Source organism: Pseudophryne corroboree, chromosome 6 (assembly GCF_028390025.1).
Source record: "Pseudophryne corroboree isolate aPseCor3 chromosome 6, aPseCor3.hap2, whole genome shotgun sequence".
In the NCBI taxonomy this organism is placed as follows: Eukaryota; Metazoa; Chordata; class Amphibia; order Anura; family Myobatrachidae; genus Pseudophryne; species Pseudophryne corroboree.
The window spans coordinates 240,667,919-240,692,227 of NC_086449.1; the positions used below are offsets into that span (position 1 = coordinate 240,667,919).

Here is a 24,309-nt window from a genome sequence, read left to right on the forward strand (position 1 = left end):
CGGTTTACAATCATGTGGAAAAAACTTCCCGATGAAGTTTCCACTCTCCCGGGTGGAGGTCGTGCCTGCTGAGGAAGTCTGCTTCCCAGTTTCCATTCCCGGGATGAAACACTGCTGACAGTGCTATCACATGATTTTCCGCCCAGCGAAAAGTCCTTGCAGTTTTTGCCATTGCCCTCCTGCTTCTTGTGTCGCCCTGTCTGTTTACGTGGGCGACTGCCGTGATGTTTTTCCCACTGGATCAATACCGGCTGACCTTGAAGCAGAGGTCTTGCTAAGCTTAGAGTATTATAAATTTACCCTTAGCTCCAGTATATTTATGTGGAGAAAAGTCTCCAGACTTGATCACACTCCCTGGAAATTTTTTCCTTGTGTGACTGCTCCCCAGCCTCTCGGGCTGGGCTCCGTGGTCACCAGCATCCAATCCTGAATGCCAAATCTGCGGCCCTCTAGAAGATGGGCACTCTATAACCACCACAGGAGAGACACCCTTGTCCTTGGATATTGGGTTATCCGCTGATGCATCTGAAGATGCGATCCGGACCATTTGTCCAGCAGATCCCACTGAAAAGTTCTTGCGTGAAATCTGCCGAATGGAATTGCTTCGTAGGAAGCCACCATTTTTACCAGGACCCTTGTGCAATGATGCACTGTTTTTAGGAGGTTCCTGACTAGCTCGGATAACTCCCTGGCTTTCTCTTCCGGGAGAAACACCTTTTTCTGGACTGTGTCCAGAATCATCCCTAGGCACAGCAGACGTGTCGTCGGGATCAGCTGCGATTTTGGAATATTTAGAATCCACCCGTGCTGTTGTAGCAGTATCCGAGATAGTGCTACTCCGACCTCCAACTGTTCCCTGGACTATGCCCTTATCAGGAGATCGTCCAAGTAAGGGATAATTAAGACGCCTTTTCTTCGAAGAAGAATCATCATTTCGGCCATTACCTTGGTAAAGACCCGGGGTGCCGTGGACAATCCAAACGGCAGCGTCTAAAACTGATAGTGACAGTTCTGCACCACGAACCTGAGGTACCCTTAGTGAGAAGGGCAAATTTGGGACATAGAGGTAAGCATCCCTGATGTCCCCGGACACTATATAGTCCCCTTCTTCCTGGTTCGTTATCACTGCTCTGAGTGACTCCATCTTGATTTGAACCTTTGTAAGTGTTCAAAAAAAATTTTTTAGAATAAGTCTCACCTAGCCTTCTGGCTTCAGTACCACAATATAGTGTGGAATAATACCCCTTTTCCTTGTAGTAGGAGGGGTAAATAAGAATTTACTTACCGATAATTCTATTTCTCGGAGTCCGTAGTGGATGCTGGGGTTCCTGAAAGGACCATGGGGAATAGCGGCTCCGCAGGAGACAGGGCACAAAAAAGTAAAGCTTTTACCAGATCAGGTGGTGTGCACTGGCTCCTCCCCCTATGACCCTCCTCCAGACTCCAGTTAGGTACTGTGCCCGGACGAGCGTACACAATAAGGGAGGCAATTTGAATCCCGGGTAAGACTCATACCAGCCACACCAATCACACCGTACAACTTGTGATCTAAACCCAGTTAACAGTATGATAACAGAAAGAGCCTCTTAAAGATGGCTCCTTAACAATATAACCCGAATTTGTTAACAATAACTATGTACAGTATTGCAGATAATCCGCACTTGGGATGGGCGCCCAGCATCCACTACGGACTCCGAGAAATAGAATTATCGGTAAGTAAATTCTTATTTTCTCTATCGTCCTAAGTGGATGCTGGGGTTCCTGAAAGGACCATGGGGATTATACCAAAGCTCCCAAACGGGCGGGAGAGTGCGGATGACTCTGCAGCACCGAATGAGAGAATTCCAAGTCCTCTTTTGCCAGGGTATCAAATTTGTAGAATTTTACAAACGTGTTTTCCCCCGACCACGTAGCTGCTCGGCAGAATTGTAATGCCGAGACCCCTCGGGCAGCCGCCCAAGATGAGCCCACCTTCCTTGTGGAATGGGCCTTAACAGATTTAGGCTGTGGCAGGCCTGCCACAGAATGAGCAAGTTGAATTGTGTTACAAATCCAACGAGCAATCGTCTGCTTAGAAGCAGGGGCACCCAACTTGTTGGGTGCATATAGTATCAACAGCGAGTCAGATTTTCTGACTTCAGCCGTCCTTGAAATGTATATTTTTAAGGCTCTGACAACGTCCAACAACTTGGAGTCCTCCAAGTCGCCAGTGGCCGCAGGCACCACAATAGGTTGGTTCAGGTGAAACGCTGATACCACCTTAGGGAGAAAATGCGGACGAGTCCTCAGTTCTGCCCTATCCGAATGGAAGATTAGATAAGGGCTTTTATAAGATAAAGCCGCCAATTCAGATACTCTCCTGGCGGAAGCCAGGGCCAGTACATAGTCACTTTCCATGTGAGATATTTAAAATCCACCTTTTTCAATGGTTCAAACCAATGGGATTTGAGGAAATCTAAAACTACATTTAGATCCCACGGTGCCACCGGAGGCACCACAGGAGGCTGTATATGCAGTACTCCTTTAACAAAAGTCTGTACCTCAGGAACTGAGGCCAATTCTTTTTGGAAGAATATTGACAGGGCCGAAATTTGAACCTTAATAGATCTCAATTTGAGACCCATAGACAATCCTGATTGTAGGAAATGTAGGAAACGATCCAGTTGAAATTCCTCCGTCGGAACACTCCGATCCTCGCACCACGCGACATATTTTCGCCAAATGCGGTGATAATGTTTCGCGGTGACTTCCTTCCTTGCCTTAATCAAGGTAGGAATGACTTCTTCTGGAATGCCTTTCCCTTTTAGGATCTGGCGTTCAACCGCCATGCCGTCAAACGCAGCCGCGGTAAGTCTTGAAAGAGACAGGGACCCTGTTGTAGCAGGTCCCTTCTCAGAAGTAGAGGGCACGGGTCGTCCGTGACCAACTCTTGAAGTTCCGGGTACCAAGTCCTTCTTGGCCAATCCGGAGCCACTAGTATTGTTCTTACTCCTCCTCACCGTATAATCTTCAATACCTTTGGTATGAGAGGCAGAGGAGGAAACACATATACTGATTTGTACACCCAAGGTGTTACCAGTGCGTCCACAGCTATTGCCTGTGGATCTCTTGACCTGGCGCAATACTTGTCCAGTTTCTTGTTGAGGCGAGACGCCATCATGTCTACCATTGGTCTTTCCCAACAGTTTATTAGCATGTGGAAGACTTCTGGATGAAGACCCCCCTCTCCCGGGTGAATATCGTGTCTGCTGAGGAAGTCTGCTTCCCAGTTGTCCACGCCCGGGAAGAACACTGCTGACAGTGCTATTACGTGATTCTCCGCCCAGCGAAGAATCTTGGCAGCTTCTGCCATTGCACTCCTGCTTCTTGTGCCGCCCTGTCTGTTTACATGGGCGACCGCCGTGATGTTGTCCGACTGAATCAACACCGGTTTTCCTTGCAGGAGTGGTTCCGCCTGGCTTAGAGCATTTTAGATTGCTCTTAGTACCAGAATGTTTATGTGAAGAGACTTTTCCAGGTTCGTCCATACCCCCTGGAAGTTTCTTCCTTGTGTGACTGCTCCCCAACCTCTCAGGCTGGCGTCCGTGGTCACCAGGATCAAATCCTGTATGCCGAATCTGCGGCCCTCCAATAGATGAGCCTTTTGCAACCACCACAGAAGATATACCCTTGTCCTTGGCGACAGGGTTATTCGCAGGTGCATCTGAGGATGCGACCCTGACCATTTGTCCAACAGATCCCTTTGGAAAATTCTTGCATGGAATCTGCCGAATGGAATTGCTTCGTAAAAAGCCACCATTTTTCCCAGGACTCTTGTGCATTGATGTACAGACACCTTTCCTGGTTTTAGGAGGTTCCTGACAGGTCGGATAACTCCTTGGCTTTTTCCTCGGGAAGAAAAACCTTTTTCTGAACCGTGTCCAGAATCATCCCTAGGAACAGCAGACGTATCGTCGGAAAACAGCTGCGATTCTTGGAATATTTAGAATCCAGTCGTGCCGTCGAAGAACTACTTTAGATAGTGCTCTTCCGACCTCCAACTGTTCTCTGGAACTTGCCCTTTTTAGGTCGTGCAAGTAAGGGATAATTTAGATGCCTTTTTTCTTTGAAGAAACATCTTTTCGGCCATTACCTTGGTAAAAAGGCCCGGGGTGCCGTGGATAATTCAAACGGCATCGTCTGAAACTGATATTGACAGTTCTGTACCACGAACCAGAGGTACCCTTGATGAGAAGGACAAAATTTGGACATGGAGGTAATCCTTGATGTCCAGGGACACCATATAGTCCCCTTTTTTCCGGTTCGCTATCACTGCTCTGAGTGACTTTATCTCGATTTGAACCTTTTATGTAAGTGTTCAAAACATTTTAGATTTAGACTATGTGTCACCAAGCCGTCTGGCTTCAGTACCACAATATAGTGTGGAAAAATAATACCCTTTTCCTTGTCGTAGGAGGGGTACTTTGATTATCACCTGCTGGATATACAGCTTGTGAATTGTTTCCAATGCTGCCTCCCTGTCGGAGGGAGCCGTTGGTAAAGCAGACTTCAGGAACCTGCGAGGAGAAGATGTCTCGACTCTCCAATCTTTACCCCTGGGATAATACTCGTACGATCTAGGGGTCAACTTGCGAGTGATCCCACTGCGCCCTGAGACTCTTGAGACTACCCCCCCACCTTGAGTCCGCTTGCACGGCCCCAGCGTCATGCTGAGGACTTGGCAGACGCGGTGGAGGGCTTCTTTTCCTGGGAAAGGGCTGCCTGCTGCAGTCTACTTCCCTTACCTCTATGTCTGGGCAGATATGACTGGCCTTTTGCCTGCATGCCCTCATGGGAAAGGAAAGATTGAGGCTGAAAAGACGGTGTCTTTTTTAGCTGAGATGTAACTTGGGGTAAAAAAGGTTGGATTTCCCAGCTGTTGCTGTGGTCCCCAGGTCCGATGGACCGACCCCCAAATAACTCCTTCCCTTTATACAGCAATACTTCCATCTGCCGTATGGGAACTGTATCACCTGACCACTGTCGTGTCCCTGACATCTTCTGGGAGATATGGACAACGCACTTATCTTGATGCCAGAGAGCAAATATCCCTCTGTGCATCTCACATACATATATATAGAATGCATCCTATTAAATGCTCTACATGAATAAAATATTTTCAGTCAGGGAATCCGACCAAGCCAACCCAGCACTGCATCTCCAGGCTGATGGCGATCGCTGGTCGCAGTATAACCACCGTATGTGTGTATATACTTTTTAGGATATTTTTCCAGCTTCCTATCAGCTGGCTCCTTGAGGGCGGCCGTATCAGGAGACGGTAACGCCACTTGATAAGCGTGTGAGCGCCTTATCACCCTAAGGGGTGTTTCCCAACGTACCCTAATTTCTGGCGGGAAAGGGTATAACGCCAATATTTGCTATCGGGGTAACCCTACGCATCATCACACACTTCATTTTATTTTATCTGATTCAGGAAAAACTACAGGTAGTTTTTTCACTCCCACATAATACCCTTTCTTGTGGTACTTGTAGTATCAGAAACACGTAACACCTCCTTCATTGCCCTTAACGTGTGGCCCTAATGAGAAATACGTTTGTTTATTCACCGTCGACACTGTATTCAGTGTCCGTGTCTGTGTCTGTGTCGACCGACTGAGGTAAATGGGCGTTTTTAAAACCCCTGACGGTGATTCTGAGACGCCTGGCCCGGTCCTAATAGATTGTCGGCCGTCTCATGTCGTCAACCGACCTTGCAGCGTGTTGACATTCTCACGTAATTCTCTAAATAAGCCATCCATTCCGGTGTCGACTCCCTAGAGAGTGACATCACCATTACAGGCAATTTCTCCGCCTCCTCACCAACATCGTCCTCATACATGTCGACACACACGTACCGACACACAGCACACACACCGGGAATGCTCTGACAGAGGACAGGACCCACTAGCCCTTTGGGGAGACAGAGGGAGAGTCTGCCAGCACACACCAAAAACGCTATAATTATATAGGGACAACCTTATATAAGTGTTTCTCCCTTATAGCATCTTTTATATATATACAATATCGCCAAAATCAGTGCCCCCCCTCTCTGTTTTAACCCTGTTTCTGTAGTGCAGTGCAGGGGAGAGCCTGGGAGCCTTCTCTCCAGCTTTTCTGTGAGAGAAAATGGCGCTGTGTGCTGAGGAGATAGGCCCCGCCCCTTTTTCGGCGGGCTCGTCTCCCGCTATTTTTGAAGTTAGGCAGGGGTTAAATATCTCCATATAGCCTCTGTGGGCTATATGTGAGGTATTTTTTGCCTCTAATAAGGTTTTTATTTGCCTCTCAGAGCGCCCCCCCCAGCGCTCTGCACCCTCAGTGACTGTTGTGTGAAGTGTGCTGAGAGGAAAATGGCGCACAGCTGCAGTGCTGTGCGCTACCTTTATGAAGACTCAGGAGTCTTCAGCCGCCGATTTTGGACCTCTTCTCTCTTCAGCGTCTGCAAGGGGGCCGGCGGCGCGGCTCCGGTGACCATCCAGGCTGTACCTGTGATCGTCCCTCTGGAGCTAGTGTCCAGTAGCCAAGCAGCAAATCCACTCTGCACGCAGGTGAGTTCACTACTTCTCCCCTAAGTCCCTCGTTGCAGTGATCCTGTTGCCAGCAGGACTCACTGTAAAGTAAAAAACCTAAGCTAAACTTTCTCTAAGCAGCTCTTTAGGAGAGCCACCTAGATTGCACCCTTCTCGTTCGGGCACAAAATCTAACTGGAGTCTGGAGGAGGGTCATAGGGGGAGGAGCCAGTGCACACCACCTGATCTGGTAAAAGCTTTACTTTTTTGTGCCCTGTCTCCTGCGGAGCCGCTATTCCCCATGGTCCTTTCAGGAACCCCAGCATCCACTTAGGACGATAGAGAAATTTAATTATCACCTGCTGGGAATACAGCTTGTGAATTTTTTCCCATACTGCCTCCTTGTCGGAGGGAGACCTTGGTAAAGCAGACTTCAGGAGCCTGCGAAGAGGAAACGTCTCTACATTCCAATCTGTACCCCTGGGATACTACTTGTAGGATCCAGGGGTCCTGTACGGTCTCAGCGCCATGCTGAGAACTTGTCAGAAGCGGTGGAGCGCTTCTGTTCCTGGGAATGGGCTGCCTGCTGCAGTCTTCTTCCCTTTCCTCTATCCCTGGGCAGATATGATCTTATAGGGACGAAAAGACTGAGGTTGAAAAGACGGTGTCTTTTTCTGCAGAGATGTGACTTAGGGTAAAAACGGTGGATTTTCCAGCAGTTGCCGTGGCCACCAGGTCCGATGGACCGACCCCAAAAAACTCCTCTTCCTTTATACGGCAATACACCTTTTTGCCGTTTGGAATCTGCATCATCTGACCACTGTCGTGTCCATAACATCTTCTGGCAGATATGGACATCGCATTTACTCTTGATGCCAGAGTGCAAATATCCCTCTGTGCATCTCGCATATATAGAAATGCATCCTTTAAATGCTCTATAGTCAATAAAATACTGTCCCTGTCAAGGGTATCAATATTTTTAGTCAGGGAATCCGACCAAGCCACCCCAGCTCTGCACATCCAGGCTGAGGCGATCGCTGGTCGCAGTATAACACCAGTATGTGTGTATATACTTTTTATGATATTTTCCAGCCTCCTGTCAGCTGGTCCTTGAGGACGGCCCTATCTATAGACGGTACCGCCACTTGTTTTGATAAGCGTGTGAGCGCCTTATCCACCCTAAGGGGTGTTTCCCAACGCGCCCTAACTTCTGGCGGGAAAGGGTATACCGCCCATAATTTTCTATCGGGGGGAACCCACGCATCATCACACACTTTATTTAATTTATCTGATTCAGGAAAAACTACTGTAGTTTTTTCACATCCCACATAATACCCTCTTTTGTGGTACTTGTAGTATCAGAAATATGTAACACCTCCTTCATTGCCTTTAACGTGTGGCCCTAATAAGGAATACGTTTGTTTATTCACCGTCGACACTGGATTCAGTGTCCCTGTCTGTGTCTGTGTCGACCGACTAAAGTAAACGGGCGTTTTAAAACCCCTGACGGTGTTTTTGAGACGTCTGGACCGGTACTAATTGTTTGTCGGCCGTCTCATGTCGTCAACCGACCTTGCAGCGTGTTGACATTATCACGTAATTCCCTAAATAAGCCATCCATTCCGGTGTCGACTCCCTAGAGAGTGACATCACCATTACAGGCAATTGCTCCGCCTCCTCACCAACATCGTCCTCATACATGTCGACACACACGTACCGACACACAGCACACACACAGGGAATGCTCTGATAGAGGACAGGACCCACTAGCCCTTTGGAGAGACAGAGGGAGAGTTTGCCAGCACACACCAAAAACGCTATAATTATATAGGGACAACCTTATATAAGTGTTTTCCCTTATAGCATCTGTTTTATATATTTCTAACGCCAAATTAGTGCCCCCCCTCTCTGTTTTAACCCTGTTTCTGTAGTGCAGTGCAGGGGAGAGCCTGGGAGCCTTCCCTCCAGCCTTTCTGTGAGGGAAAATGGCGCTGTGTGCTGAGGAGATAGGCCCCGCCCCTTTTTCGGCGGCCTCGTCTCCCGCTTTTAACGGATTCTGGCAGGGGTTAAATATCTCCATATAGCCTCCGGAGGCTATATGTGAGGTATTTTTAGCCAAAATAGGTTTTCATTTGCCTCCCAGGGCGCCCCCCTCCCAGCGCCCTGCACCCTCAGTGACTGCCGTGTGAAGTGTGCAGAGAGGAAAATGGCGCACAGCTGCAGTGCTGTGCGCTACCTTTAGAAGACTGAGGAGTCTTCTGCCGCCGATTCTGGACCTCTTCTTACTTCAGCATCTGCAAGGGGGCCGGCGGCAAGGCTCCGGTGACCATCCAGGCTGTACCTGTGATCGTCCCTCTGGAGCTGATGTCCAGTAGCCAAGAAGCCAATCCATCCTGCACGCAGGCGAGTTCACTTCTTCTCCCCTAAGTCCCTCGTTGCAGTGATCCTGTTGCCAGCAGGACTCACTGTAAAATAAAAAACCTAAGCTAAACTTTTCTAAGCAGCTCTTTAGGAGAGCCACCTAGATTGCACCCTTCTCGGCCGGGCACAAAAATCTAACTGGCTTGGAGGAGGGTCATAGGGGGAGGAGCCAGTGCACACCACCTGATCCTAAAGCTTTACTTTTTGTGCCCTGTCTCCTGCGGAGCCGCTATCCCCATGGTCCTTTCAGGAACCCCAGCATCCACTAGGACGATAGAGAAAAAATTATATAACTAGAAGTATATGATTGACATTGAAAGGCAGGTGACGTTGACGTTTTAATATTGACAAATACATAGAACATGAAAATAAGAATTTACTTACCGATAATTCTATTTCTCGTAGTCCGTAGTGGATGCTGGGAACTCCGTAAGGACCATGGGGATTAGCGGCTCCGCAGGAGACTGGGCACAAAAGTAAAGCTTTAGGACTACCTGGTGTGCACTGGCTCCTCCCCCTATGACCCTCCTCCAAGCCTCAGTTAGGATACTGTGCCCGGACGAGCGTACACAATAAGGAAGGATTTTGAATCCCGGGTAAGACTCATACCAGCCACACCAATCACACCGTACAACCTGTGATCTGAACCCAGTTAACAGCATGATAACAGAGGAGCCTCTGGAAAGATGGCTCACAACAACAATAACCCGATTTAGTTAACAATAACTATGTACAAGTATTGCAGACAATCCGCACTTGGGATGGGCGCCCAGCATCCACTACGGACTACGAGAAATAGAATTATCGGTAAGTAAATTCTTATTTTCTCTGACGTCCTAGTGGATGCTGGGAACTCCGTAAGGACCATGGGGATTATACCAAAGCTCCCAAACGGGCGGGAGAGTGCGGATGACTCTGCAGCACCGAATGAGAGAACTCCAGGTCCTCCTCAGCCAGGGTATCAAATTTGTAGAATTTAGCAAACGTGTTTGCCCCTGACCAAGTAGCTGCTCGGCAAAGTTGTAAAGCCGAGACCCCTCGGGCAGCCGCCCAAGATGAGCCCACCTTCCTTGTGGAATGGGCTTTTACAGATTTTGGCTGTGGCAGGCCTGCCACAGAATGTGCAAGCTGAATTCTACTACAAATCCAACGAGCAATAGTCTGCTTAGAAGCAGGAGCACCCAGCTTGTTGGGTGCATACAGGATAAACAGCGAGTCAGATTTTCTGACTCCAGCCGTCCTGGAAACATATATTTTCAGGGCCTTGACTACGTCCAGCAACTTGGAGTCCTCCAAGTCCCTAGTAGCCGCAGGCACCACAATAGGCTGGTTCACGTGAAACGCTGACACCACCTTAGGGAGAAACTGGGGACGAGTCCTCAATTCCGCCCTGTCGGAATGGAAAATCAGATAAGGGCTTTTACAGGATAAAGCCGCCAATTCTGACACGCGCCTGGCCGAAGCCAGGGCCAACACATGACCACTTTCCACGCGAGATATTTCAAATCCACAGATTTAAGTGGTTCAAACCAATGTGATTTTAGGAACCCCAAAACTACATTGAGATCCCAAGGTGCCACTGGAGGCACAAAAGGAGGCTGTATATGCAGCACCCCCTTGACAAACGTCTGAACTTCAGGAACTGAAGCCAGTTCTTTCTGGAAGAAAATCGACAGGGCCGAAATCTGAACCTTAATGGATTCTAATTTTAGGCCCATAGACACTCCTGTTTGCAGGAAATGCAGGAATCGACCCAGTTGAAATTCCTCCGTTGGGGCCTTCCTGGCCTCGCACCACGCAACATATTTCCGCCAAATGCGGTGATAATGCTTTGCGGTCACATCCTTCCTGGCTTTGATCAGGGTAGGAATGACTTCTTCCTGAATGCCTTTTTCCTTCAGGATCCGGCGTTCAACCGCCATGCCGTCAAACGCAGGCGCGGTAAGTCTTGGAACAGACAGGGTCCTTGCTGGAGCAGGTCCCTTCTTAGAGGTAGAGGCCACGGGTCCTCTGTGAGCATCTCTTGAAGTTCCGGGTACCAAGACCTTCTTGGCCAATCCGGAGCCACGAGTATAGTTCTTACTCCTCTCCGTCTTATAATTCTCAGTACCTTGGGTATGAGAGGCAGAGGAGGGAACACATACACTGACTGGTACACTAATGGTGTTACCAGAGCGTCCACAGCTATTGCCTGAGGGTCCCTTGACCTGGCGCAATACCTGTCCAATTTTTTGTTGAGGCGGGACGCCATCATGTCCACCTTTGGTTCTTTCCAACGGTTTACAATCATGTGGAAGACTTCTGGGTGAAGTCTCCACTCTCCCGGGTGGAGGTCGTGCCTGCTGAGGAAGTCTGCTTCCCAGTTGTCCACTCCCGGAATGAACACTGCTGACAGTGCTATCACATGATTTTCCGCCCAGCGAAGAATCCTTGCAGCTTCTGCCATTGCCCTCCTGCTTCTTGTGCCGCCCTGTCTGTTCACGTGGGCGACTGTCGTGATGTTGTCCGACTGGATCAGCACCGGCTGACCTTGAAGCAGAGGTCTTGCTTGGCTTAGGGCACTGTAAATGGCCCTCAGCTCCAGGATATTTATGTGAAGTGATGTCTCCAGGCTTGACCACAAGCCCTGGAAATTTCTTCCCTGTGTGACTGCTCCCCAGCCTCGCAGGCTGGCATCCGTGGTCACCAGGACCCAGTCCTGAATGCCGAATCTGCGGCCCTCTAGAAGATGAGCACTCTGCAACCACCACAGGAGAGACACCCTTGTCTTTGGTGACAGGGTTATCCGCTGATGCATCTGAAGATGCGATCCGGACCATTTGTCCAGCAGGTCCCACTGGAAAGTTCTTGCGTGGAATCTGCCGAATGGGATTGCGTCGTAGGAAGCCACCATTTTTCCCAGGACCCTTGTGCATTGATGCACTGACACTTGGCCTGGCTTTAGGAGGTTTCTGACTAGTTCGGATAACTCCCTGGCTTTCTCCTCCGGGAGAAATACCTTTTTCTGGACTGTGTCCAGGATCATCCCTAGGAATAGAAGACGTGTCGTCGGGATCGGCTGCGATTTTGGAATATTGAGAATCCAACCGTGCTGCCGCAACACTACTTGAGATAGTGCTACCCCGACTACCAATTGTTCCCTGGATCTTGCCCTTATCAGGAGATCGTCCAAGTACGGGATAACTAAAACTCCCTTCCTTCGAAGGAGTATCATCATTTCGGCCATTACCTTGGTAAGGACCCGGGGTGCCGTGGACAAACCAAACGGTAGCGTCTGAAACTGATAGTGACAGTTCTGTACCAAAAACCTGAGGTACCCTTGGTGAGAAGGGTAAATTGGGACATGGAGGTAAGCATCCTTGATGTCCAAAGACACCATATAATCCCTTTCTTCCAAGTTCACAATCACCGCTCTGAGTGACTCCATCTTGAATTTGAACCTGTGTATGTAAGTGTTCAAGGATTTCAGATTTAAAATAGGTCTCACCGAGCCGTCCGGCTTCGGTACCACAAACAGCGTGGAATAATACCCCTTTCCCTGTTGCAGGAGGGGTACCTTGATTATCACCTGCTGGGAATACAGCTTGTGAATGGCTTCCAATACCGCCTCCCTGTCGGAGGGAGACGTCATTAAAGCAGACTTTAGGAAACGGCGAGGGGGAGTGCCTGAGTCCGCTTGTAAAGCCCCAGCGTCATGCTGAGGACTTGGCAGAAACGGGAGAGGGCTTCTGTTCCTGGGAACTGGCTGATTTGCTGCAGCCTTTTTCCTCTCCCTCTGCCACGTGGCAGAAATGGAGCCTTTTGCCCGCTTGCCCTTATGGGGCCGAAAGGACTGCGCCTGATAATACGGCGTCTTCTTATGTTGAGAGGCTACCTGGGGTAAAAATGTGGATTTCCCAGCAGTTGCCGTGGCCACCAGGTCTGATAGACCTACTCCAAATAACTCCTCTCCTTTATAAGGCAATACTTCCATATGCCTTTTGGAATCAGCATCACCTGACCACTGCCTCGTCCATAACCCTCTTCTGGCAGAAATGGACAGCGCACTTACTCTTGATGCCAGTCGGCAAATATCCCTCTGTGCATCACGCATATATAGAAATGCATCTTTCAAATGCTCTATAGTCAGTAATATACTGTCCCTATCTAGGGTATCAATATTGTCAGTCAGGGAATCCGACCAAGCCACCCCAGCACTGCACATCCAGGCTGAGGCGATTGTTGGTCGCAGTATAACACCCGTGTGAGTGTATATACATTTTAGGATATTCTCCTGCTTTCTGTCAGCAGGTTCCTTAAGGGCAGCCGTATCAGGAGACGGTAGTGCCACCTGTTTAGACAAACGTGTGAGCGCTTTATCCACCTTATGGGGTGTTTCCCAACGTGCCCTATCCTCTGGCGGGAAGCGGTATGATGTTAATAACCTTTTAGGAATTATCCGTTTTTTATCGGGGGAAAGCCACGCTTCATCACACACTTCATTTAATTCCTCAGATGCAGGAAAAACTACAGGCAGTTTTTTCTCACCAACATAATACCCTTTTTAGTGGTACTTGTGTTATCAGAAATATGTAAAACATTTTTCATAGCATCAATCCTGTAACGTGTGGCCCTACTGGAAGTCACATTCGTCTCTTCATCGTCGACACTGGAGTCAGTATCCGTGTCGGCGTCTGTATCTGCCATCTGAGGTAACGGGCGTTTTAGAGCCCCTGATGGCTTTTGAGACGCCTGGACAGGCACGAGCTGAGTAGCCGGCTGTCTCATGTCATCTACTGTCTTTTGTAAAGAGCTGACACTGTCACGTAATTCCTTCCATAAGCTCAGCCACTCAGGTGCCGACTCCCTAGGGGGTGACATCTCCATTACAGGCAATTGCTCCGCCTCCACACCATTTTCCTCCTCATACATGTCGACACAATCGTACCGACACACAGCACACACACAGGGAATGCTCTGATAGAGGACAGGACCCCACTAGCCCTTTGGGGAGACAGAGGGAGAGTATGCCAGCACACACCAGAGCGCTATATATATACAGGGATAACCTTATAGAAGTGTTTTTCCCCTTATAGCTGCTGTTTTATTTATACTGCGCCTAATTAGTGCCCCCTCTCTTTTTAACCCTTTTCTGTAGTGCAGGACTGCAGGGGAGAGTCAGGGAGACGTCCTTCCAGCGGGGCTGTGAGGGAAAATGGCGCCAGTGTGCTGAGTAGATAGGCTCCGCCCCCTTCTCGGCGGACTTTTCTCCCGCTTTTATCTGTAATCTGGCAGGGGTTAATATACATCCATATAGCCCAGGAGCTATATGTGATGTAATTTTAGCCAGCCAAGGTGTTTTTATTGCTTCTCAGGGCGCCCCCCCCAGCGCCCTGCACCCTCAGTGACCGGAGTGTGAAGTGTGTATGAGGAGCAATGGCGCACAGCTGCAGTGCTGTGCGCTACCTTGGTGAAGACTGATGTCTTCTGCCGCCGATTTTCCGGACCTCTTCTTGCTTCTGGCTCTGTAAGGGGGCCGGCGGCGCGGCTCTGGGACCGGACTCCGAGGCTGGGCCTGTGTTCGGTCCCTCTGGAGCTAATGGTGTCCAGTAGCCAAGAAGCCCAAGCTGGCTGCAAGCAGGCAGGTTCGCTTCTTCTCCCCTTAGTCCCTCGATGCAGTGAGCCTGTTGCCAGCAGGTCTCACTGAAAATAAAAAACCTAAAACTAAACTTTTACTAAGAAACTCAGGAGAGCCTCGTAGAATGCACCCTTCTCGGCCGGGCACAAAAATCTAACTGAGGCTTGGAGGAGGGTCATAGGGGGAGGAGCCAGTGCACACCAGGTAGTCCTAAAGCTTTACTTTTGTGCCCAGTCTCCTGCGGAGCCGCTAATCCCCATGGTCCTTACGGAGTTCCCAGCATCCACTAGGACGTCAGAGAAAATATAAAGGTACTCGGACGACATCTTTAAATAAGCATACATTAACGGAGACTAAAAATATCAGACAATCATTTTCATTTATATATAGGTCATCTTTAAGAGGTTCTTAACCTTGTTACTAAAGTCACTACAAGCAAAAGTTCCTTCATGTCATCAGTCACCAAATGTTTGCTCCACTGAAATCCATTATTTTCTGATGCACATAGCAAAAGGTTCTGAGCACCTCCCTCAAATATCTTCAGTACTGACCAGCACTCAAACTTTAACCCATAACTCTTAGAGCCTGATTTAGAGGTGGTAAGCAAAGATGTTGTAAGCGATGGTGCAATGGTGTTGCACCTAAGTACATGCAGACAGTGGGGCAGAGAATCGGCTGCATTTGCATAAAGATGCAGACCTGGTGCAGAAAAATAATGTATGCACCTCTGAATCAGGCCGTAAATGTACGTTTGCATATAGCAGTCTGAAAAGTAAAATATATTTTTAATAATAGAAATAAAATAGAGCACTACCAGGAATTATTAAATGGCTAATTCCACTCTAAACTGAAAATTCTTGGTCTCAATGGTAATGCGACCAAGAATTTTCAGTAGAACGGTAATGCAAAATATTATCCGCCTCTAGGGGTATATTCAATTGATGTTGAAAACTGCCGTCTGTCGAAAAGACGGCAGTTTTCGACTTTTTAAGGTCGAAACGTGATTCGACCTATTCAATGCTTTTCGACAAGTCGAGGCATTCGACTTGTCGAAAAGCACGTGGATCGGCGGAATAGCTGCCGATCCACGTGTTGATGTCGAAAACGGGGCCAAATCTGACAGGTTTTGGCCCCCTTTTCGACCATCTCAATCCGACATCAAAATGATGTCGGAATAAGATGCGGACCCAAAAGGAGGCGAGGGGGGGTGGGGGGGTGGGAAGGGGGAGCCACAGGGACAGCCGGCGGGCATACAGGGAGATCAGCACTACAGTAGCGCTGCAGCTGGATGTCACTCAGCCGCCCGACCTCACGGCAGCTTCTACCCGGCTCCAGCACGCTGCTGGAGCCGGGTGGAAGCTGCCGTGAGGTCGGGCGGCTGAGTGACATCCTGCTGCAGCACTGATCTCCCTGTATGCCCGCCGGCTGCCCCCCCGCGGCTCGCCCCCCTTCTTCTCCTCTGCGTCTCATCTTAATTCAACTTGAAAAAGTTGAATTAAGATGGGATTGAATTGGGGTTGTCGGATAAATTCCGACAAATACATGTTGGAACGGATCCAACTTTAATTGAATATATCCCTTAGTGTAGCAACGGGGTTTCCCACTTCACTCCTCGATGAGCCAAACACACTGCCAGCATGAGTGAAGACCAGATACCCGCCATTAACGTTTCAGACATCAGACACACTAGACAGACTTCCACAATGCAGGTAACAAATCTTTTACCTCTATGTTTTACTTTTTCAATTACACCTAAAACAGCAATGCCAGTTTTGGGTACAGATATCTTAAAACATTTCTGAAAATGAAGTATTGTAAATATAGTCCGTAATGCCTTTTTGTTTTACATATTGTAATGGTATGTACTGAAATCGTAATATTTTTTAGTAAACGTAACAGACCAATGAGCAGCAATCATAAAGGCAGGTAGGAAACATTTACCGGTGTGAAGGTTGAGACTTGTTGGATTCTCTCTCAGACTCCTCATTCTCTTTATCTGTTTCTCCTTCAGAGTGGATTGAGGGGTCAGAATCCTCACTGAAGTTCCTGTACAGTACGTTGTCAGTCTCCTCCAGGCTGGACACCAGCTGCTGTGTTCCAATCTGAAAATGTTGTTTAAGCTCCTTAGACAAAGAAGCAATGCTGTCTGAAATCTGGACCAAACAATAAAGGCATTGCACTTGTACCATGTATAGCATATCAATTTGTAAGTATAAACAGCACAATCACTATTACAAGATTTATTTATTTTTCCCGACTAAAATTAAATAATTTTCACTGGAACTAATAGGGGACACTGGAACACTGGGTATAGAGAGTGGTATAGAATCTTGAGCACTTTAAATTTGACAGTCAAATCTCAAGCTTCTCCCCTTTTATACTATGATTGGCTGTTTGGGACTATAGTGTTTTTTATAACAAAGCCCTAAAGGACAGAGTAAGAGGGAAAAGGGAACAATGGTCTACAAATGAAAAACATAACCCTAACTCCAACAAGGAGAAGCAGTGAAAAACTATGAACAGAAACATGATCAAAAAGCATAAAGGAAGGTGTCAAGTGCCCGATTCTAATCGGAGAATAGGATTTAATGTAGGAACAAACAAATCCATGGGGACTTCTACCAAAGACCCGGAGACTACCAGAAACAGTTTTTCTGCTGGGGCCCAGTGCTGCACCACCCAAGAGATCTGGTGGAATGAGCCCTTACATCATTTGGGACAGAAAGTTAGAAGTCCTGGAGCAGAAGCACTCCACCTTGTAGCTCAATGAGATGTCATCAAGTCAACATCTGGCTCCCTTAGATGAATGTGCCTTCTTTCCGATATCTGCTTCTGTGTTTTCTACCCCCAGAATGAAAACTGCAGCCAAGGCAGGAAGTACTGCTTCACCAATATCAGGGACCTGCTGATGCCTCTCATGGCCAAGGCAATCTTAGGTAAACCAGTCACTATCTGACTGGATCATGACTGCTCTTTCTAGCATAGACTGTTATCCTCTAACTGAGGGTTGAATACAGTTCTGAACTCCATCACATTTACAGTATCAGGTGCTTGGTCACCTCCAAGAAGAGCAAAGGCCCCCTGAAGATGTAATCATCCAACTCAGTTGAGGAATGCACTTTCAGTCAAAGTAGACCTTTGAGTGGAACTTTGTAGGTACTGTAAAATGCTTTTGAAGGAGTCTACTTTAATGATCCAACAGTGGACTGAAAGCCAGGACTATCCCCAGTACACGAGCCTGCAACAAATACGAGTATTTCCCCTTTATTTGCTGATTGTCCAGGTAAGACTATCACCCCATGGATTACTGCATTGATCTAAGCGAACATGCCTGAAGCCAGTCCAAAAGGCAGAGCCCAAAGCAGAAAGAGATTGAGGTGAACAGCACCGCGGACCCTTACCAAGGGGGTAATTCACATTGGATCACTGCAGCGGCAGCGATCGCAGTCTGTATTACTTTTTGGAGTGTGCACCCCGGGACACCAGTGAGATGCTATCAGCTATCATGTTTTTGTACCTGTGCGGGGAGGGGGAGGAGAGGAGGGCAGAGCCAGACATGCGGGGCGGACTAGCCCTGTGCTGGGCGTCCCCCCGCATGTCTGTGAAACTGATCGTAGATGTGCTAAATTTAGCACATATATGATCAGGTCTGAATTACCCCTCATGTTTGGAACATGTATTTTGCTGATAAACTTAAACTGTTCAATCTCCTCCTTTCCACAGGACAGCTGAACTAATGATGCTGAGGTTACATGAAATCAATCTGGAGCTCTGTGAGATAGGCTTTAGTTGACGTAGGATCCTGGAGACTGAAGACAAACTTACTACATAGAAGCTACTAAGCAGTGCTCCCACTAGTCGTCAGCTGAGTCCCGTGCCTACAGGGGATACCAACTAGATACTAATGTTTCACACTTCTGATATTTCTGGTAGCAATCATCATGGAACATGGGAAACAATATATACCGTTATGGTAAGAACTTACTGTTGATAACGGAATTTCTCTTATGTCCACAGGTATCCACAGGATAACAATGGGATATGCCGGAGCGACAGCGGAAATGGCACCAAATAGTCACAAGCTTTCTGGCCTCACAGGATGCATCGGGCTCATCCATATAATCCCGCCCACCGACTCAGTCAAATCAGTTGTTTTCACAGCAATTAGGCAGGAGCATCATGTAGAACCCTATTCAAGCGATAAGAACACACATGCACAATCTTCCATACAAGAGGGAAGAGGTCTAGTGATTGTAAAGATCCTTAAATCAGGTGCGTCAGGGTGGGATCCCTGTGGACATGGGAGAAATTCCGTTATCAACGGTAAGTTCTTACCATAACGGTATATTTCTCCGGCTGGGTCCACAGGTTATCCACAGGATAACATTGGGATTCCCAAAGCCATTATTAGTGGTGGGGACGCTCCTGATTAGCCAGGAGAACCTTTCGCCCGAATTCCGCATCATGAGAGGCAAAAGTATCCAAGGCATAATGTCTAATGAATGTGTTAATGGAAGACCATGTGGCTGCCTTACAAATCTGTTCTGCTGAAGCACCATGTTGTGCTGCCCATGAAGAACCTACCCTACGTGTAGAGTGCGCAGAGACATTAGCCGGAGCAGGGAGATCAGCACGAGAATATGCTTCTGAAATCGTCATTCAAAGCCATCTTGCTAGCGTCTGTTTAGTAGCAGGCCATCCCCTCTTATGAAATCCATAGAGAATGAAGAGAGAATCTGTCTTTCTGATGGCACTAGTACGATCTACGTAAATTCTTAATGCACGGACTACGTCCAGCGACGCTTCTCACGCAGAAAGTCCCGATACCTGAAAAGCCGGGACTACAATTTCTTCGTTCAGGTGACACTTTGAAACCACCTTCGGAAGATAACCAGATTTAGTTCTGAGAACTGCCTTATCTGGATAAAAGATCAGAAAAGGAGACTTACATAACAGTGCTCCTAAATCTGACACTCTTGAACTCTCAAGGAAGCCACCTTTAAACCCTTATCCATTCCTGCTTGGAGGAAATCCAAAATCCTGGATACTTTAAAAGATCTTGGATCCGTACCTCTTTCGCTACACCAATGAATATAGGCCTGCCATATTCGATGATAAATACGAGCTGAAGAAGACTTTCTTGCTCTAAGCATGGTTTGAATTACCTGTTGTGAAAATCCTCTTGATTTTAGGATAGAGGTTTCAACAGCCACGCCGTCAAAGACAGCCGTTCCAGGTGGCTGTAATAACAAGGCCCCTGCATTAGTAGATCTGGACGTTGAGGAAGCAGAATTGGAGCTTCCACGGACACCCTTAGTAGATTTATGTACCAATGCCTTCTGGGCCAGGCTTGAGCTATTAGAATTATGGCTCCCTTTGCTTGCTTTATTTTCCTCACCACCCTGGGTAACAGGGAGATTGGAGGAAACAGATATGCCAGATGAAATTCCCATTTCACTGACAGTGCGTCTACAAGGATCGCCCCGGGATCCTTTGTTCTTGACCCGTATGCAGGAACTTTGTTGTTCAAACGGGACGCCATGAGATCTATCTCTGGCAGACCCCATCTGTTTACTAGAGTTTGAAATACTTCCGGATGTAACGCCCATTCGGTATCCTGAATGGTGTGTCGACTGAGAAAGTCCGCTTCCCAGTTTAGCACTCCTGGCACATACACTGCGGACAATGCCGGAAGATGGAGTTCTGCCCATCTTAGTATGCGAGTTACTTCCTTCATCAATCTTTTGCTGTGAGTTCCTCCCTGATGGTTGAGGTACGTTACTGCTGTTGCATTGTCTGAGCGGATCTGGACTGGTCTTCCTTGCAGAATGTCCTTTGCCTGAACCAGAGCCATATATATGGCCCTTATTTCCAACAGATTTATTGGCAGGCAACTTTCCCTTGTGGTCCATTTTCCCTAGAACCAGAAATTTTCGAACACTGCTCCCCAACCTTGAAGACTGGCATCCGTTGTCAGTACTTGCCCAATCTGCTATCCAAAAGGGTCTCCCCTTGTCTAGATGGTCCGTCTGTAACCACCAGGCTAGTCACCTTTTTATGTTTACTGGAAGCTTTATCATCTGTCTTTTTATTGTCTGATGTTTTCCATTCCATCTGGTTAGAATGAAGTGCTGTAGGGGTCTGGAGTGGAATTGTGCATATTCCACCATGTCGAATGTTGACACCATCAGGCCCATCACTTGCATCGCTGCATGGACTGATACTGTCTGATTGTGCAACAATTCCTGAATCATTATGTGCACCTTGGATATCTTTTTCCCAGGTAAGATTATCCTTTGTAGACTTGAATCCAATATGGCCCCCAAGTGAACCATCCGTTGTGATGGACTCAGAGACAACTTTTCCCAATTTATGAGCCTTCCGTGTTTTTGTAGACAAGCTATTGTCTGTTGGAGATGGCCCAAGAGTAACTCCTGGGATTGAGCCAGGATTAAAAGATCGTCGAGGTATGGAAAAATTCTTATCCCCTGCTTGCGGAGATAAGCTGCCATAACCACCATAATCTTGGCAAATACCCTGGGTGCTGTTGCTAGCCCAAAGGGCAAAGCCTGGAACTGAAAATGTTGCTGGAGGATGGCAAACCTGAGGTAACACTGATGGGACCGTGCTATGGGCACGTGCAGGTAAGCATCCTGCACATCCAGAGATACCATGTAAGCTCCTGGTTCCATGGCCAAAACTATGGAGCGTAATGTCTCCATGTGAAACTTTGGAACCCAAACGTATTCGTTTAACTTCTTGAGATTGAGAATTGGTCGGAATGATCCATTTGGCTTCTGAATCAAAAATAGGTTGGAGTAAAACCCCCGTCCCCTTTGTGTCAGGGGTACTGGGATAATTACCCCAGACTGAAGCAATTTCTGAACTGCTACCTGCAGAGCTCTGGCCTTCGACTCTATATGAGACGGGCTGGTGCAAAAAAACCTTTGAGGAGGCTGCTTCTTGAAAGGAAAACCATAACCGAGAGATACCACCTTCTGCACCCAAGCATCTGTCGTCGACTGCTGCCATATGTGTGCAAAGTGAAGGAGTCGGGCCCCCAACCCTGGAATCTTCCAGGCGGAGGCCCGCATCCTCAAACTGATGGCTTCTGTTCTGGTTTGGAAGCTGGCCGTCTATTGGCCCATTGCTTCATACCCCTAGCTGATTTATTGTACTGGGGTTGGTTAGAATCATTCTTTCCTTTTGCTCTACCTTGCCATCGAAATGGCCAAAATTTTGAACCCCTCGGTTTAGGGTTATAACTAGCAGGAAACCTGACCTTTTTGGATTCAGCTTCTGATTCCAGAATATCTGTCAATTGCTTTCCGAACAGAATATTACCAGCGAAAGGCAACGCTTCCAGAGCTTTCTTGGATTCTGCATCCGCTTTCCAAGTACGTAGCCAAATTGCTCTACGAGCGGCTACCGTTAAGGCTGATGCTTTAGAAGCAAACGTACCCATATCAATTGCTGCTTCTTCCAAATATTGTGCAGCTTGTTTTATATGGCCTAGATGAGACTCCTGCTCCCTGGTAGGTGCGGAGAGGCCACTCTCTAGTTCATCCGCCCATTCTACCATGGCTTTTGCCATCCAGGCCGAAGCCATAGCTGGCCTTACAACAGCCCCTGACAGAGAAAAAAATGTTTTTCAAGAAACCATCTACTCTTCATTCTGTGACATCATTCAATGAGGTAGAGGGTAACGGTAAAATAGATTTTCGCACAAGTCGCACGACATGTGCATCTACTTTAGGCAGAACTTCTCTTTTAGAACAGTCCTCAGCCGGAAAAGGATAGTAAGAATGCCACTTTTTCAGAATTCTATATTTTTTATTGGGTGTAGCCCAAGGTTCTTCCATGATTTCTGTCAGATCTTCTGACCCTGGAAACTCAATCCTAACTGCTTTTGGACGTTTAAACACAGGTGCTTTAGATTTTGTTATTGCTTTGGCTGATTCTTCCAGAGACCGAACAGCCTTCAGTAAGCTCAGCTATATCCTCTGAGCTGAAACCCTCCGACTGGTCGTCATATGGGGAATTTGAATACACAGTATCCTCATCTGTTGTATCGTCTTGTGTAGTCTGTAACATAGATGTATCTACCCTGGCTTCACTAGCATGCTTACTTGTTGAATCTGCTGGAATTAACCCACAAGAAGGGAGCTGCATGTAAGGGTTAATAGTGTATCCTACTCCTGGGCGTGGCACCACAGGTGCTAATCTGTCAGCTACTGTAGACAAAGTCTGTGCAAACACACCCCATGGTGGATCTACTGGTTGCTGAACCTGTCTTTTATTTTGCCGATACGCACAACAGTTTGCACATAACCCGTCATCAGTTAGATACTGGGCTAACACCCCTACTTTACATGATAGACATGTTAATGGTGTAGGAGTCCCTGATAAAGTATCCTCGTCACTGTTGCCGCTCATAGACATGGTAAATAATCTGTTTATACAAATACTACACTCTCTGTGACTGAGATCACTTATATAAATATAAAAGTGATATCATGCTGACCACAACCCGAGCACCCGAATTGAGGTTCAGAAACAATACCAACAAACATATAAAAGTCAGCAATCACACTAGCAGTCAGTCACATGTTAAATATTTAGCAATTGTCATATGAGTATATAATCAACCACAAAATTACTTGTCCAGTATGTAGGAGTACAATTTACTGTTTCTGTTTTTAAACAGCTATTTCAATAAGTTTTTCAGTCAAATAATGCAGAAAACCACAGTACTGTACAGGCCTCGTATGCATTGTGTACCAAAATTAACTATTCATACTACACAGTAGATAGAATTTTAGTACTGTATAAACCTTACTCAGTAGAGTGGGATACAGGGAGACTCACCCCACTTCCAGGATCAATCAATACGCTCAAAAGACGCTGAGTGGATTCAGATGCTACTAGTGTACACTGCCGCTCCGGTAACTGATAAGAGACACAGACGCTCAATAACGGACACAGACGCTCAGTGAACGATGAGTGTATGCAGACGCTCCTGTCTGCGACCCGGTCTCGGCGGCAACTCTAGTGTACACAGCCGCAGCGGCCTATGCTGCGACCGAGTACCCTTGTGGCAGCGTCCGAGACGGGACGGAAGTGAGGTCATCAGTTCATGGACGGAGACGCACGGAAACTGGTCATGAACTGGGGGGAGGGGCGACCAGGAGAACGTCTGACTCCCCCTGCTGACAAACTCCAGGGATCGCAGCCTCAACCTAGTCCTGGCACCTATGATCTCTAAAGCATAGCGCTGGAGCACTTAAGAGTGGCGGCGCGTCAGCCACTGTTTGTGGTCTCCTCCAATACAGTGCGGCTGTGTCCGGAATCCCCTAGTAAGTGGAACCGATGCCTTACCTTCGCCCCATGCTCCGGCCTGGTAACGTTTGCTGGACCTGCTAGAACATCCGACACAGACGCCCGTCGAGACAGCACTAGTACCCGGAGGTAAGCGTTGTTGCGACCCGGTGGAGTGTTGTTAGAGCGACTCTTTCTAGCATGCGTTTAAGACGCTGTTAAGAAAGATCACTCAAAACATAGTAAGACTATAAAAATAAAATAATAAAAGCTTAGGGCTGCCTTAACAGCAGCCCTGTGACCATGGTCCGTCTCCTGCCGCACCAAACAAAAAACTGATTTGACTGAGTCGGTGGGCGGGATTATATGGATGAGCCCGATGCATCCTGGGAGGCCAGAAAGCTTGTG

The 24,309-nt window shown here is 47.7% G+C and overlaps 1 protein-coding gene across 1 annotated transcript in view; it reads right to left on the reverse strand.

Moving 5' to 3' along the window:
* The window catches only part of KIF7 (kinesin family member 7), a 216,779-nt gene that overhangs the window by 74,985 nt on the left and 117,485 nt on the right, over positions 1–24,309 (reverse strand). The window contains exon 8 of the mRNA XM_063925793.1: positions 16,525–16,685. Within this exon, the coding sequence (XP_063781863.1) occupies positions 16,525–16,685 (161 nt within the window). The remainder of the gene's footprint in view (positions 1–16,524; positions 16,686–24,309) is intronic.